This window comes from Neodiprion virginianus, chromosome 7, assembly GCF_021901495.1.
Source record: "Neodiprion virginianus isolate iyNeoVirg1 chromosome 7, iyNeoVirg1.1, whole genome shotgun sequence".
NCBI classification, from domain to species: Eukaryota; Metazoa; Arthropoda; class Insecta; order Hymenoptera; family Diprionidae; genus Neodiprion; species Neodiprion virginianus.
Window position 1 is genome coordinate 2,982,606 of NC_060883.1, and position 15,744 is coordinate 2,998,349.

Genomic DNA, 15,744 nt, shown 5'->3' on the forward strand with positions numbered 1-15,744 from the left:
ACGTAGTTAGACAGTGGAGTAAAAGGTTGGCCAGGTTTCACTGTCTACCAAAGTGACGCGGAAACGATCATCGTTCATCGTCGTAGACGCAGTGCATGCAGGGGTCAAAGAATTTCATGGATCAAGCTTCGTCGTCGCTGCACCAGTAGAGTAGCTAAAAATGGCGTGCTTTTTTTAGGTAGGCATACCGCTTAGCAAAGAAGGCAACAGTCCACCCCCATCGTCGAGTGAGAAGCCGGAACGCGATGAGGATCCGATCGAGATCGCGGTCGTTGAAGAGGTCCAGGAGGACAAGAAGTCGGGGATCGAAACGGAGGCGGGATTGACTGTCTATCTGATTGGAAACAGGACAAAGAGTTCCAACTTTTCGGGGGCTTTTGAAGAGCAAGGAACTCGCGACGAGCCATCCTTTGCTGATTTCATCAAGAATGGTAGTCATGCTTTCGCCGAGGTGACGAACTACCAGATTCCCATTGACCTTCGAAACATTCTAAACGGTTCCAAGCGCGGCGAATACAAGGAGAGTTATGAATCGGGGAAAAACGTCACGACTAACGATACCGAGACGGTTGTGCTGCTTCTCGCACCGGCCAGAGTGACCTTGACACCCGAAGAACCAACGACGACGACATTTTCCAATGACGAGAGTTTCCTCGGGAATCAGGAAAATGACGCGGTCAACTCGACGGCCAGCCACGGGGTACCGGTCAAAATTGATGGACCGGATTCTCCGTACGTATTTTTAATTGTATGTTCTTCACCATTTCTATCTTCCTACGTTCAGAATTCTTCACCATCTTCTCGAATCAAGAGTTGTTGCTGCGATTTGAGACGAAGCGGCATATTGGGTATACAGAAACCTGACCGAGAACCCAGACCTTCGTAATCGCGATTTACATCCAGCTCTATCAGATATCTTAATAATTATTATCATTTGTACGGTGATTGGGATCGGTTATGACTTTCGCGATAATACTCCGATCGGATCCTCACTAGGTGGCGTCGACTGGAGTTCTTTGAAAATAAATGTTGAGATTTTGTTTCACGAACCAGTGTTTAGCTCATCGTCAGATTTGGCAGCCTAGTTGGATCCTGATCGCGTAAACGAATCAAGATAAAAAGCGTTTCTTCGAAGCGGTAAAAGTAACGGTCGTTTGGTGTACTTATACATAGGTACGTGCATAAATTAGACCGAGATCCAGCATTACGTGGATTAGCATGCGTGCAGGGCCTGGCGGAACGAACTAAGCATGATAACAATCCGTAGTGTCAAGTCAGGAAAGTTCGACTTTGATGTTCACTCGGCGTGAATATCATAACCCATACTTGAATCAGGGATTTACCTCGCATTAGAGGGTCGATTCACCTCTTATTATTAAACTGCATGTAAGTCGATTTACAACAAAGCGCTAACCGGCATTACCGATTTTTCAACAGCTCCGAGGGTACCGCAAACGAGGAGGCAACAACGCCTTCCGAGTTCACTACCGCAAAAGAGGAGGAGGGAGAGGAAGAACAGGCAACCACATCAGGCGACGACGCGACTGAATCCTCGACGATATCTTTCGAGGACGAAGAGAGCATGATCTCGACTACACTTGACCCCGAAGACCAGGAGGAGTTGCTGACGCACAGCGAGGCCGGAATGCTGGTCTCACCAGGTAACTTGAGACCGACAATATCAGACCCGGTAAAAGCGCAGCCAACAGTGAAGGAGGAGGAGGTCAGCCAGATATCGAGCGAGGCGAGCATCCTGGGCGACATGATCATGGAAACGACGCTTCTGGGTCTCCACAGGACCCCCAAGACACCCGACGCGCTGTCCGATCTCTTCGAGGCCGAACCCGAAGTCGTCTTCTCACCGCGTGATGATCGTCGACCGGACAGGGCGAACGCTGAAGAGTCAAAAGACAACTCTTCAGCAGTCCCTCAGGGATTGCCAACCGCCAGCGACGCCGAAGTGATTCCAACGCTGAGAAGGACCAACTCGGATGCGAATCAAGGTCGAGTCAGATTCCCCGACGACCCAACGGACTCTTCTTCAAGCTACGTTCTCTTCCCGGGTGACAATTCAAACAGTATAAACGGAAACCTGGCCTACAAGAACCGGCGGGAACGGATCTCATCACCCTTCGAGGACGCCACCACCGGAGTTACTCACGGTCAGCCCGACCAAAGAAACTCCCAGTGGAGCGGGCTGCCCGCCGGTTTGGGAACCGGAAGCAATCGACGCTATTCCCCGCAGACCGGAAGTCCCGTTTCTCAACGCCAGATGCCAATGCTACTCAGGTTTTGGAAGAGAATGCCACTGATCAGGGACCCCAGCATGATCCAGAGAACGAGGGGTCCCTCTTCGGATCTTTCACAAATCGGGCCTCACGTACCATCTTCCAGCAGTATTTACAGGGATGTTTTACCTCGATCATATCCCGGGCAGCGCGTTTTTAACCGGAATTTCCGAGGTCCAGGATCACCCGGTAGGATACAGCGGATCGGTTAGATAACCTGCATGTACTTTACGTGTTCGAAGCTAGTGAAATTTTCAGAGCGGTGCCAAATATTTATGTATAAATATATATCACGATAACATTATAGGTATAAACATTGATTCGTTATTGTACGTATGAGACGGTGATTTTAGGCGTACGTGTGTATATAAAGTACACGTGCATGATAAATTTGTACTTGCGGCTTTCGAATGAGTGAATGGGTTTGGAGAAAAATAAGCCGCTAGAAAGTATAACAATTAGTGTTTATCTAATGCTCCTCGAATTTAGGGCAGAAATTTCAAGACTTTTCTCAGCATTATTATACGTTTATTAACACATTGACCAGAGTTGGAATCGTGCCAGTGTGCTGACTCTGAAACGGAGGTTACATTGATGTTCGTATATGTACAGGTATAATGATTAGCTTTTCCAAATTCTCGTCCTTCCCGCCAAGAGGAGAAAAAGAAAACAACAAAAAAAAAAAACATAGATAATAATAATAATAAATTGAAAAAATAGTTTGACACCTAGTAATGCAACTAATTTTACGCAGGGTCTATCATTTTAGTCAATTGCGGCAATGAGCGAATATTTAGAAAATTACGACAGGAGTGATACACACGGAAGATAAATATTCCATATTTCTGAAAGAAATTCTTCGGTAATAAAAAATCATTGCAACTATTAATCTTTTGTCAATGTTTAAATTGTTTCGTCATTATTTTATAATCGAGGGAATGAAAAAATTCAGACAAGAATAGATAAACAAGTAAAACACATAATGCAATTGAAAACCACTATCAAATAAAACTTAACAGTGATCGACGAAGTCATTATTGACTCGTTCCTCCATTTAAAGATAGACACTTCTCCAAATCACAGACTGATCGATAGTATCGTATTGTAAAGATATAAAAGTGTATTTTTGTTGTTTGTTTTTGTTAATATTATTATTATTATGATTATTATGATTAAGTTTAATTTATAACGAAAATTAGTTGCCGTTTCGAAATCAGTTTTAGAGAAACCCTGTAATTGTACAATAGATAACGATGATATAAATGATTCTTAACTTGATCGCGAATTTTTTCATTCTGTGCACGACATGGAATATTATAAATATATGTATAGCATGATAATTATTATATACGATGTGTGTATTATAGATGCATGGAAAGTATTAATGAATGTATGTATGTATGTATGTATGCATGCATATGTGTATGTATAGGATAGGTATCCGTTCGCAATTTTTACCAACGAGAGTATATAATGTACGTATTATATGTATTATGTATGTGTGTGTGTGTATTATGGCTACCTATAACGATACGTCTATATGTGTAGTGTACGTAGCTATGTATTATCAACTGTTTAAATTTAAATTATACATCTATGTATAGTACTAGATATGTACATAGAGGCATCGAATCTAATTAACTTAATTCTGAGACGTATGTATCACCGGGGCGAAAAATAATAATAATAATAATAACAATGCATGGTAAATACGAATTATTTGATTCGATGAATTTCTCTATCAAGTTTCTAAGCTTTGCCCGAACATTGAATTACGACTAACACGATTCTTGCCATCATTTATCATGACGTAAAATATCGCTCGATTATCGGCCAACGATGAAAATTATCGTACAGCCGAAATGAAAAAAAATAAATAAATAAATAAACAACGGCCACGTCAGCTTTTTAACACAGAGTGTTTCAATCCGTAACTGTATGTCAAATTTATTTTTACAGATTCGTTTTCTCCTTCCCGTTATTGGGACTAGTTTTTGCGGAATGAAACATTCAAGGAATCGTCATTACCCTGGCATAAAATTTACCCCGGTTTCTCTTTATTCGATGAATAATTACTGTTATTTTTATCAATTTCTTTCTTTCTCGGTAAACGTACTTCATAGCTAATTATTATATAACACTATATTGTAAACAATATTATTCGAAATTTTATCTTCAATAGACAAGGGAAAAGGGAGAGAAAAAAAAACGAAACATAAAAAGGATTGCGGCCAGTAACAATCTGTCTACCTATATATACGTATGCGTCTGTTTATATATATATATATATGTAATGTGTATCTGTGACGTAGTCTATGTCGTATTTTTGTGTCTATTTAAATAATGATTGATGGATTTTTTTGTTGTAACGTCCAATTTCGTGTATACATTAATTTTATTGAAATTAGAGAGAGAGAGAGAGAGAGAAAGAGAAAGAGAGAGAGAGAGAGAGAGAGAAAGAGAAAGAGAGAGGGAGAGCAAGAAAATAAACAAAAATAATTGTATATACAATATATATTATTATATTCAAAATAATAGAAGCTTTCGTGTTGTTATTGTATTATATGAACGGTATTAATTACTTATTATTATAATTATTTTCAATATTATTATTATTATTATTATGTTTATTATGATTATTATTATACAGCTGTACAGCAACTTTATGAAGTCTATTATGTACTGCCTTATCTCAAATATTCCCAAATTCTCCCAAGACCTACTGAAAGTATCGACGCTAATCCACCCAGAGAAAAAAAAAAACCCAACAAATAGAACATTGTATTTATCGAAAAGTAAGTCGACGTTATGTTTAAATGATTGGGCAGTCCCGAATTGGTTTATCAAAACAGGAAAACGTTGACGACTCTGTGGAAGCTTCGTAGGCTTTGATTTTTCCGCGATAAATTGACATCGTCTATAAGCTCTTTAATGATTGGTGCCCTTCGATAAATTTGATCCTAATCAACGAATGAGAGAAGACTGTACTATGATAAAAACAGAATTCAGATATTCCGAGGACTAAAGTGTTCGCTAATCGACCTGTCATCTCCTCGTCAAATCCTAATGACAAAAAATTTTTGCATTTGGACCGTTATCAACCGACTTTGAGACCCTTGAATCCCCTGGCAAGAAGAAACTTCTCGGAAGATTCCGTCCTTGTAGCACCCGGCCTGAGAACCTTGACGGTTTTGTAAAATTTTCTGATATCGTCCTCGACGTTCTTGGCCGCACCGCCGTCCCAAAGTTTGACTATAAACGAGGCCTCGGGCTTCGATACGACGAGGGCAAATCTGAGCGCGACGTAGGCGAGGGCGACGATATTCTGGTGGTCCATTTCCTTGACGCCGGTCGCGTTTGGCGCCATGTCCGACATTACAACGTCGACGGAACTGCCGGCGAGATGTTTCCTTATCTTTTCCTGCGCCTGAAGCGTCGTGAAGTCCATGTTCCCGATAACGAAGGCTCCGTCGATAGGGTATATTTGCAATTTGTCTATAGCGACTACCTTACCAACCGGTTTGTCGTCTTGTTTGCCCTCGGCGTTAGTCAAATAGACCGCCACTTGAGTCCAACTTCCGGGCGCAGCACCACAATCGACAACCGTCATTCCCGGCGAAAGTATACCGCATCTTTCGTTCATCTCGAGAAGCTTGAACGCGCTTCTACATCTGTACTTCTCAATTTTTGCTTTCTCGACGTAAGGATCGGCCAATTGTCTGCGTAGCCATAACTGCGAACTCGTTTTACGACCCTTCAAATTATTCGGCATTTCACGCCGGGTTACTCCGCTCGTGCATACGCGCCTGGCGATCATCGATAATCGCGCGCAGGCTGTCGCCATGTTTTATCTCAAGGTCACAGTTGCAAACTGGAGCCTTGGGATGATTAGGTTAGGTTAAGTTAGGTTAGGTTAGACTTCGCGCACTGGGATTGCAGGTTATGTCCCTTCCAACGACATAGCGTCGAATAATTGAACAACAGTAGTTACGACGTAGATGTAAAGGATTCCAAGAAAACGGCCTAGCTCGAAGAGCAGTCCCACTGTTCTTTCTCAGTCTTTGGTTCACTTGAAGCGAATATCTTGCCGGTAACACGTTACGTCGTATCATTTATATTCCTAACAATTCGTATGTATATCCCTGTGGCGCCATCTCAACGTAACTTCTACTGCCGAATTTAGTCAAGGTTCTAAATAAAAGGTTGCAACACCCAGCCCAAGCAATCCTGAGACGCTAGAAAGCGCTGCGGCTTTGTGCTTTTCGGTATACCGCGTAAGCCGTAAATTGAAAAAAACCAGAAAAAATGCCTAGAATATCTTTACATCCGCAAAAGTGAAATATTTCAAAAGAATGATTTCTCATTTCAAATACTGTTGGATATTCTTGAATCCTGACAGAGATCGATGCAATCCCTAAAAGTAAATCTACCAAACTTTACAACGAGATATCCTTGGACCATTGGTCTAAGGAGATGCCTTATAGTTTCGTCATGACTGAAGACTTGTAAAGACGGACTGAACCGTGACACCTAAAAACGGTTTCCACCGACAAAGAAGTCATCGGATCGTCAACACGGTTTCTTAAAGACCCAAGCTCCACTCAGGTATCCGACTTTAAATTCCTCCGTCAACGCGTTCATCAAGCTTGTGGTATAAAAGTACTTACAAAAAACAGCAAAAAATCATCATTGACTCTAAATTCAACCGCTCGATGGCACTAACCTCAGCGCTTCCATTTGTTGGCCATTCTCCGTAATAATTGATTAGTCTATGACGCGTTTGGCACATGCGCAATAATGACAGAGCCATGATCCGACGGTCGTGTCATCAGAGCAGTATCAGGAGCAGTTCGGTTTTCGACAAACGCAATGGACCTCGGATGACAAGAGTAGTTGGTGCGGAACCGGTCATAAAACATGATCGGTTAAACAGTGTTCTGGTACTTCTAGTGGATGTATTGATACAAAAACAAAATAAAAAAAAAAAAACAATTCGAACATTGTGTCATTGAATAAATTTTATACATAGACGGTGCAAAAACGAATTGAAAAAAAATATATATACATATTTTCTACTGCGATGAACCTAACCGCGGGTAATCCCCACTCGAACGGTTTGCTCTACGCTGGTTTCAACCAGGATCAAGGTACGTGAATTCGAAAATGATCAAAGCGTGCGCCTGTTCCAAAAATCCGGTTCCTATCGCCTCTTGCCGCCCCTCGCAACATGACAGCGCCGACACACTTTGGACTCCTTGCAAATTACCATTAGATTCTCTACGTACGGACACAGTCCGTAGTCAAATTGCGTTTTATATTATTACAATTTATTTTTAAGATTATATACATGCATATAATATATACATACTAATACGTATATATTGTGTTTACGTATTGTTTGTCAACCTGTTATCCAAACGTCTCGAAATAAATAATTGGAAAAAAAAAAAAATGGAAGAAAAAATACCTCTACCCAAAACTTCAATCTCTTTTTCCCCCCCAATGTACAGACAACGAAATATGTATCCTCGATGTTTGTTTAGGGTGCAATGTTGATTCAATGAAAAGATAAGAAAACTAAGAGAAAAACAAGCTCGATATAAATAAACAAACAATAGGGACTCGACGACAAGAATAAAACTTGCACCAACAGTCTTAATGCAGTAAACAGACGATAAGGTTGATGTATGCAGCGTTGTCAATTAATTAGTTGATAAGTTCACTTACGCAGCTTCTCGTCTATCTGATTTTTTTCAATCTCTTTTGCCAATTCGTAGGTTGCTTTGCCTGTGGCATGGAGAACGGATACAGGGTTTACAACTGCGATCCGTTGAAAGAAACGGAGCGTCACGTATTCAGCGACGGAGGTCTCGGTCACGTGGAAATGCTCTTTAGGTGCAATTATTTGGCCCTTGTAGGCGGCGGCGCCAAACCCATGTACCCAACGAACCAAGGTGAAAGAGAAAGGACAAAAATGTGCAAGCGTCGTCCGAGCACCATTTATCCGAATGAAAAGCCACGACTCATCGTCTTTTTATTCGCATTGCAGTCATGATATGGGACGACCTAAAGAAAAACCCTGCCATAACATTGGAATTCAACGCACCGGTCAAAGGTGTCAAACTACGGAGGGATAGAATAGTCGTTATACTTGAGGGGGTGATTAAAGTCTACACGTTTACACAAAACCCGCAACAGTTACACGTCTTCGAAACAAATTCAAACCCGAGAGGATTATGCGTCCTCTGTCCGAATAGCAACAACTCGCTCCTAGCTTTTCCCAGCAGAAAAAACGGCCACGTTCAAGGTAAAATCTTTGCTTAAATTCTTTCAATCCTTATCAGTCTTGTTAGATCGGTTATTTAACGTTCAATTTGTCATTCTCAATCATTGATATCGTCGATCACGGTATTACAAACTTTTGTCTCTATACAGTTCCCAAAATTATATCCTATCCTCAGATTGAAGGACTCGCTTCGTTTCCGAGACAAAAGGAGAAAAAAATTTTTATTCCTAGTCTAAACAAGTTCTCGACGAACACATGGAACTTAACTTCCCTAAACACAACACTAGACTGATTATTTCATTACAGTGATAGATCTGGCAAATACGGAGAAGCAGCCGTTGAACATAGAAGCGCACGAAACGCCATTGTCCTGCATTGCGCTGAATTTGCAGGGTACAAGGTTGGCGACTGCGTCGGAAAAGGGAACCTTGATCAGGGTATTTGACACGCAGAATGGAAACATGATCAATGAATTAAGAAGGGGCGCGAACCACGCGAACATTTACTGGTGAGAACGACGTTCGGACCCTCACCGAGACTCCAATGGATACCGTTCAATATATTTTCATTTCACTTCTAATTACCCCTGATTCTTTCAGTATAAATTTCAACCATGACTCGACGTGGCTTTGCGTGGCGAGCGACCACGGAACTGTCCACGTCTTTGCTGTCGAGGATCAAAAACTTAATCGCCAGTCGAGTCTGGCTTCGGCGACTTTTTTGCCAAAGTATTTCAGCTCCAATTGGAGCTTTTGCAAATTTCAAGTACCCAGTGGGCCGCAGTGTATGTGTGCGTTTGGCAAAAACAACAACACTATAATCGGTGAGTATCTATCAAATCGTTTTATAGATTTCAAGTTTGGTCTGCGGTTCGCCTAAGCTTTTTAAAGAAAAGAAATTTGAACGAAAACAAAGATGAAAGAGAGGTAGATGAGGCGAAGCAGGATTCAACGCTGTTAACGAGCATTAATGAAACATTTGCTATTTTTCTCATTTCACATAAAAGTGATATGCGCGGACGGTAGCTATCACAAATTTTTATTCAACAACAAGGGAGAGTGCAGCAGAGATTTCTACGCGCAATTTTTGGAAATGACGGATGAGAAGATGTGACTGCAACATATATCGTAGCGTGTTGATAATTATTATTATTATTGTTGTAATTTTAGTGTTAGTATTAACAGTTCCAACTCATTTTTTATTTATCATGCCAACAATGATGATGATGATGATGATAATAATAATAATAATAATGTTACGTTTGTGCATAACTATTATTATTATCTGAAAATTAGCCTATGTCTGAAATATATATTATTACTATTATTATTGTTATTAATATTATTACCAGCCAACTTCTTATGTATCTATTATACTTTTTATTCTCACTAAGCTAATAAGATCGGTCGGTTTACTTCTGTCAAGTTATAGCGCATAGAAATCTCAGTTTTGGGCAAAATTTTTGGATTCAATTTTCTAGTCATCTTTTGATATCAGGTGAGTAAGTTCATCAAAAAATTTCAAGAATTGTTAGTACATGTAAATCGAAACGGTCGATAGGCTGACAATTGAATGAGGTGATCACAAAAATTGCATAATTTGAAGTAAAAAAAAAAAAAAAAAAATGTATGTTTTTTATGATACGCTTGTGAAAAAGTCACACAAGCAATGATCGTTCGTTGAATTCGACCGAATAATTCAAATAAACAACTAAAATGTTATAAAAATATATTGAAAATAAATAATTAACTGATAGGTATATCGACGCGGCCTATACGAGGCTTTAAAAATGTTTTCCAGTAGACTTTCTATAATGTTGTTGCAAAATAATTGTAGGGATGAGGCAGTATACGTGTACACATTTGTATATAATATATACACGGTGTAAATAACCGAAGAAAATAAAAATAAAAAACCTACGTATATACGAAAAATAAATAAATAAATAAATAAAATAAAAAAAAACAATTGTTAACACCATTACGATATAATAATTATAATTTTCCGATCAGAGTTTCATTTTGTCGTTAAATTTTTCCACTCATCAACGGCAAAGTAGCGAGATTTTGTATTACTGTTTTCCTATAATTATTATGTAAACCGCTGTTTACCGCACAACGTGAAAAGGATAATAATGATGATCATGATGATGATGATGATGATGATGATGATGATGATGATGATGATGATGATGATGATGATGATGATGATGATGATGATGATGATGATGATGATGATGATGATGATGATAAGATTGAGTGATAATAAAGAAGATGAAAAGAAACTACGTGAATACTTTGAGAATCCAGTCATTCATTAATTCATTTCTTTAACGGTCTAAAATTAAAAATTCGAGATGAAGATGAATGGTTCAATAGAAATTGAGCGGAATTAAAAAATTTACAACGAATCGTACGAATTTATTTTATTTTTAATCAGCCATTGAAAACCTTCCGCCGAATATTGCGATCCAAGTTTTGATTGTTTAGAATATTGCATACATCGAGCTCAGTTTTTGTAACATTGTCCATAAGCCTATGCTTTATTCGATTTCCTAGTTTGTTAAAAGAACAATATGAACGATGCACGGAATTTCAAATGATACTTTTAAGCGAAAACTGATTAGCTAAAGGAATATGAAAAATTAAATTAAATTTATAATCGTCAAGCTTTTTTGTAATTAACTTTAAATCTTGCGTGCGATTTTGATCTTAGCATTATTATTATTATTGTTGTTGTTGTTGTCGTTGTTATCATTACACACGTAAATTAGAAACAAATGCGATTAACAAACACGTATATTTAATTAATAGCAACGATTCTGTGCCTATGAAAAATATACTGCAAAAAAAAAAAAAAAGAAGCGATTTGAGAAAAATTTTTGTTCCTGACTATTGTAGAAATTTATTTTTTCAATCTCATTGTAATGTAAAATCAATGATTAATTATTTTACTGTTACTGTAAATGTACATAATACCATTATGCATATAACTTACTATGTGAGTTTATCGATATAAAGCTATAATTAAAATTTGTGTATTTAAGACAAAAATAATTTCTTCTTTTTTTTTCACCTTTACGAACGAGTCTTTTTTCTCATTCTTTTATCTGTCTTTTATACGTTTGAAATGTAAAATAAAAAGAGAAGAAGAAATTAAATTCGTACAGCGATGTACAAAGTGGAATAAATAAATTGAAAAACTTCGGTCAATTATTTATTTTGTCACTGAAACCACTATTGACGAAATTTTGTTCAGATTAGTTTTTTTTTTTTGTGATTTCGAGTGATCAAAAAACGGTGTTTTTTTTTTCAAAATCGATTTGTCGCCGTGTTTATTCCGTCAAATTGTAACAACAGAAATTGGAAAAAAGCTTGCAACAAATGAGAACAACGTTTTTCGTTTCTCAACTTCGTTGATTTATTTTCGATCAGCTTCATTATTTATACTTACAACTTAATAATAATTTTCATTCGTTAATATAGTTTTCTTTTTCACAAATAAATACATCATTCACGTTAATACATCGCAGTTTTAAAAACTACTCGTTTTATAATTAAATTATTATTACCGTCTCTTTTTCCATGCAGCTACTTCAATTCTTCTCGCCCAATAGATCTGCCTAACCGATAAAATTTCTAATACAACATAATCGCATCGATAATAATTTTACAAAATAAATATAAATTACGTTAATTTTTTATGCTCTTTTTCTTCTATCGATAAAAATTCCTTCCTCTACTTAACAATTTTTTTTTTCACTCCCTCTGTCTACTCTCTCCTCCAAAAGTTTCGATCTCAACACAGAGTATTACGTAAAGCAATTTTTCTCACGCTCAATTTAATAACAAAACTTTTGATTATTAATTGTATACGTATCCATTATACGTATGTGCAATTTCAAAACATATATATATATATATATATATATACACAATATTATAATTTTGTTTCCATTTTAAATATATAATACACAATTTTAATTAAATAAAATTCTTCGATCGAACAAATTTCAATATCAAAAATTACATTAACTGCGTGAAATCGCGTTGAAAAAAAAGCAAAATCCAACGACGTCGCGATATTGATAAGAAAAAAAAGTCAGGAAGTGGTATTAAAATTAATTCATATACAAGCCAGTAAATTAAAGCTTATACATGAATAAGTATTATAGGAAATAAATTGTTGCGATGCGTGTATATGTATATGTGTATATATATATATATAGGTATATAGACCTGTTTAAACGTCAATCGGTTGCGAAACGCCGTTTTGTGTTTTGATATTTTCACCGACAACGGATCCGTTTGCGGTCGCGTTTTGTTTTTTAAAGAAATAAACCTCGTGCGTCAAACCCTTATTTTTACCCTCCAAAGTCTTGTAGGTACTGTAGACAACGAACCATATGTAAAAGTTGACTATCGTGATGAACAGAACGAACAGACCTGCGATTTGGAATACATAAAGAGAGGGTGAACATTTAAAAAAATTTTTTTTCTTCTGGCTATTCGAGAAAATTGTGAAAAGTTACATTTCAGATCGAAAAAGGAGAATTAAGATCAGCTGTGGTAAAAACTTCTCTAGAATCAAATAAACGTGTTTTTACATTCATTGTTATTATTATTGTTATTATTACTCTAAGAAAACTTTTCGCGCATAAAGAAATTTTTTTTCAATGTAATTCGGAATAATTCGAGCTCCTCCTTTTTCATTTGAATTTGACTTTTTCGTAATTCGGTTTTCGTTCCTCATCTTTGAAATATAAATACTAACGTTCGCCAATGTCGGCACTTCCGCCCAAAATCGCGATAAATGGACAATCTTGCTGAACGAGGAACAACGACATTATTCCGACAACGATTTCGGTCATCATAACCGTAATCCATGGAGCCATAAAATGTCGATTATTCTAAAAAGTGAAATATTATTATGAATAATTTGTTAAATCATCGCAAGAATATTCGAATCAAAAAACTTCAACAAAGTTCAAATTTAATTATTTCTTTTCAATATTTCGTCGCAACTTTACGATTCCGGAATATTTTTCATCGTTTCGTTTAATAGTGGCGAAAAAAAAAATAGAAAAAAATTCCATGCAACGATTAACAATTTTACAATTAATTCTCCAGATATTTGTAATTTTAAGAATCAATCTGATTTCGTTTAATTCGAAATATTCTTCTTTTCTTTTTTTCTCAACTACTTTGGACGGAATAAAAAAATTTTCCAATTAGTATTAAAAATTACGTTACCATCAGAGATCCGTAAAGAAGAAGTATCGAGGAGACGAAATGTATAACGGTAATAACAAGACCGCTGTACAAGGAGTACAATACCTCTGAGAAATGGAAAAAATTTATTGATATTACATTGAGAAAAAAAACTATCGTTCATCATCGCTACAATACCATTATATTCATCCGAATAATCATTTTTTCTCAACAACGGATATTGTCAATTCGTACCATACAAATTTAACAGAAATTTCTTCTTCGTCAAAAGTTTAATTTTTGTATTTCGATTTTCGTTTTTTTTTTTTTTTTTCAATCTTCTCAAGATATATGAAACACGGGTAAAATTTGCTGACAAATCGATCGCCGCTATTTATTTCATAGAATTATTCTCACACGGCGTGAAAATTTTTAAAGAAGAAAAAAAAAGAAAAAAAAACATCTCAAAACCGTCTGAAAAATGTTTCTTCACCCAAACGAAGGCTTTTCGAGTCAATATTTTTATTTTTAAAGCGAACGGGTTAATAGTCGATTGTTATCGAGGAATATTTTCGAAACTGTGATAGGAAAAGAGGCAATAAAAATTTTTTCAAAACTGTCACCAGTAGCGAGATGATGAGCAACGTCCATTCTCTTTGTATTCATATGTTTCGGGGATATTTCCTCCATCGCTTCTCTCTCCAACGCGTCTTCCGTATCCCTTGCAACAAGCTCGCCTATTTCTTTAGCGTGTGCAAGCGCCAATACCATTAACATCATAGTAAATCCCGACAAAATCTGTATGACAATACATATATATATATATGTATATATATGTTTAATGTTTATGGTAGTTTTATTTTTGATTTTAGTTTATTTCTTTTCATATATTTTCAATTTTATACCGATTACGATTCAACTTTATTAAGATTGTTTTCATATTCACCAGCTGGGTTATCGCAATGAGAATCGTCCCCTGCCTCAGATTGAAAATATGCATACAACCCTGGAGTAAACGCATTTTCATCGTCTTTTTTTTCCTTCTCTCCTTTTTCTTCAACCGTTTACTCTTTCTTCTCTCGATCGCCAAAGCTTTGTATTACGATCGAATATAATTGTTATTGTATTTTATTATTTTTTCGTATACCGTCGTGTATAATAATATATCGTAATGATAACAATAATATCTCTGAAACAAGATTAATTACTAGGATAAACAGGTTCAACGATGATTTAGGTATTTCGTATTCAAACCTTCAACGTTTTTGTTTAATTAAAATTGAATAATGGAATTTCTGCTTAACCATTCTTTGGGCTAATTATTTACACTGATTATATGCTCATTAGTCGACTCATTTTTTGAAATATTTATAGGCGTGTATAAAATAATAATTGCGTGCTGCAATTTTATCGTGGCAATCAAGTATCGATGTTTCGGTAAATTTACCTGCGAGTTTGCGAAAGGTGATTCTTTTTTTTTTTTTTTCACCCCAAAATCTTTTATTCACATTCGTCTTTACGACAATATTTATATCCAATTCCTTTCGTTTACACGGTTCCCACTATATTTGACGTTTTACGTACGGCAGAGTTAATTCTGGCACCTACAGAATTAAATCAATAACTTTCCCCTTTCGGGTTCAGTTATAACGGTGAAATGGTACGCCATACACGATACACCCTGCAGAAACGAGCCGCGATGCAGTTCACAATTCTGTTTGTGTGTGTGTGTGTGCAGTTTACGAATGCAGAATTACTGCAATTATAACGAATATATAATTGAGTTTCGTCGATATCTTCAATACCTCAAATTCAAATTATTTACGCTGTAATAATCCGACACCTACAGCTTTATCGTATTTCAAAACTGCACACAATTTTATCAAATGTGGAAACTAATGGCGTCTTCCTCCCGCTGCTATGTTCAAACCTATACTATTCCTAATTCTTTTCCTCTTGT

At 36.8% G+C, this 15,744-nt stretch overlaps 4 protein-coding genes across 8 annotated transcripts in view; 2 read left to right on the top strand and 2 right to left on the bottom strand.

The window, feature by feature from the left end:
• The window catches only part of LOC124308525 (uncharacterized), a 33,522-nt gene extending 29,524 nt beyond the window's left edge, over positions 1–3,998 (top strand). For all 4 annotated transcript variants that reach the window (XM_046771314.1, XM_046771316.1, XM_046771313.1 and 1 more), the window contains exons 3-4: positions 179–732; positions 1,438–3,998. In XM_046771314.1, coding sequence (XP_046627270.1) covers positions 179–732; positions 1,438–2,500 — 1,617 coding nt within the window. In that variant the 3' untranslated portion in view covers positions 2,501–3,998. The remainder of the gene's footprint in view (positions 1–178; positions 733–1,437) is intronic.
• A 1,035-nt stretch (positions 3,999–5,033) lies between these two features.
• Positions 5,034–6,447, bottom strand: LOC124308536 (rRNA methyltransferase 2, mitochondrial). The gene has a single exon (XM_046771338.1). The coding sequence runs from the start codon at positions 6,130–6,132 to the stop codon at positions 5,386–5,388; it is 747 nt and encodes a 248-aa protein (XP_046627294.1). The 5' UTR covers positions 6,133–6,447; the 3' UTR covers positions 5,034–5,385.
• Positions 6,448–7,090: 643 nt separating this feature from the next.
• LOC124308534 (WD repeat domain phosphoinositide-interacting protein 3) lies at positions 7,091–10,307 on the top strand. 2 transcript variants are annotated; one of them, XM_046771336.1, is made up of 7 exons: positions 7,091–7,435; positions 7,832–7,973; positions 8,066–8,242; positions 8,338–8,595; positions 8,881–9,082; positions 9,174–9,397; positions 9,581–10,307. In XM_046771336.1, the coding sequence occupies exons 3-7, from the start codon at positions 8,083–8,085 to the stop codon at positions 9,685–9,687; spliced, it is 951 nt and encodes a 316-aa protein (XP_046627292.1). In that variant the 5' UTR covers positions 7,091–7,435; positions 7,832–7,973; positions 8,066–8,082; the 3' UTR covers positions 9,688–10,307. The 2 variants fall into 2 exon arrangements, with proteins under 2 accessions (XP_046627292.1, XP_046627290.1); XM_046771334.1 differs by lacking the exon at positions 7,832–7,973.
• A 707-nt stretch (positions 10,308–11,014) lies between these two features.
• On the bottom strand, positions 11,015–15,700 carry LOC124308539 (uncharacterized). Its single transcript, XM_046771344.1, has 6 exons — positions 15,232–15,700; positions 14,731–14,973; positions 14,408–14,582; positions 13,827–13,912; positions 13,348–13,483; positions 11,015–13,019 (listed from the first exon to the last, which is right to left on the bottom strand). Exons 2-6 carry the CDS (start codon positions 14,809–14,811, stop codon positions 12,817–12,819), a joined length of 681 nt encoding a protein of 226 aa, XP_046627300.1. The 5' UTR covers positions 14,812–14,973; positions 15,232–15,700; the 3' UTR covers positions 11,015–12,816.
• Between the last annotated feature and the right edge of the window lie 44 nt (positions 15,701–15,744).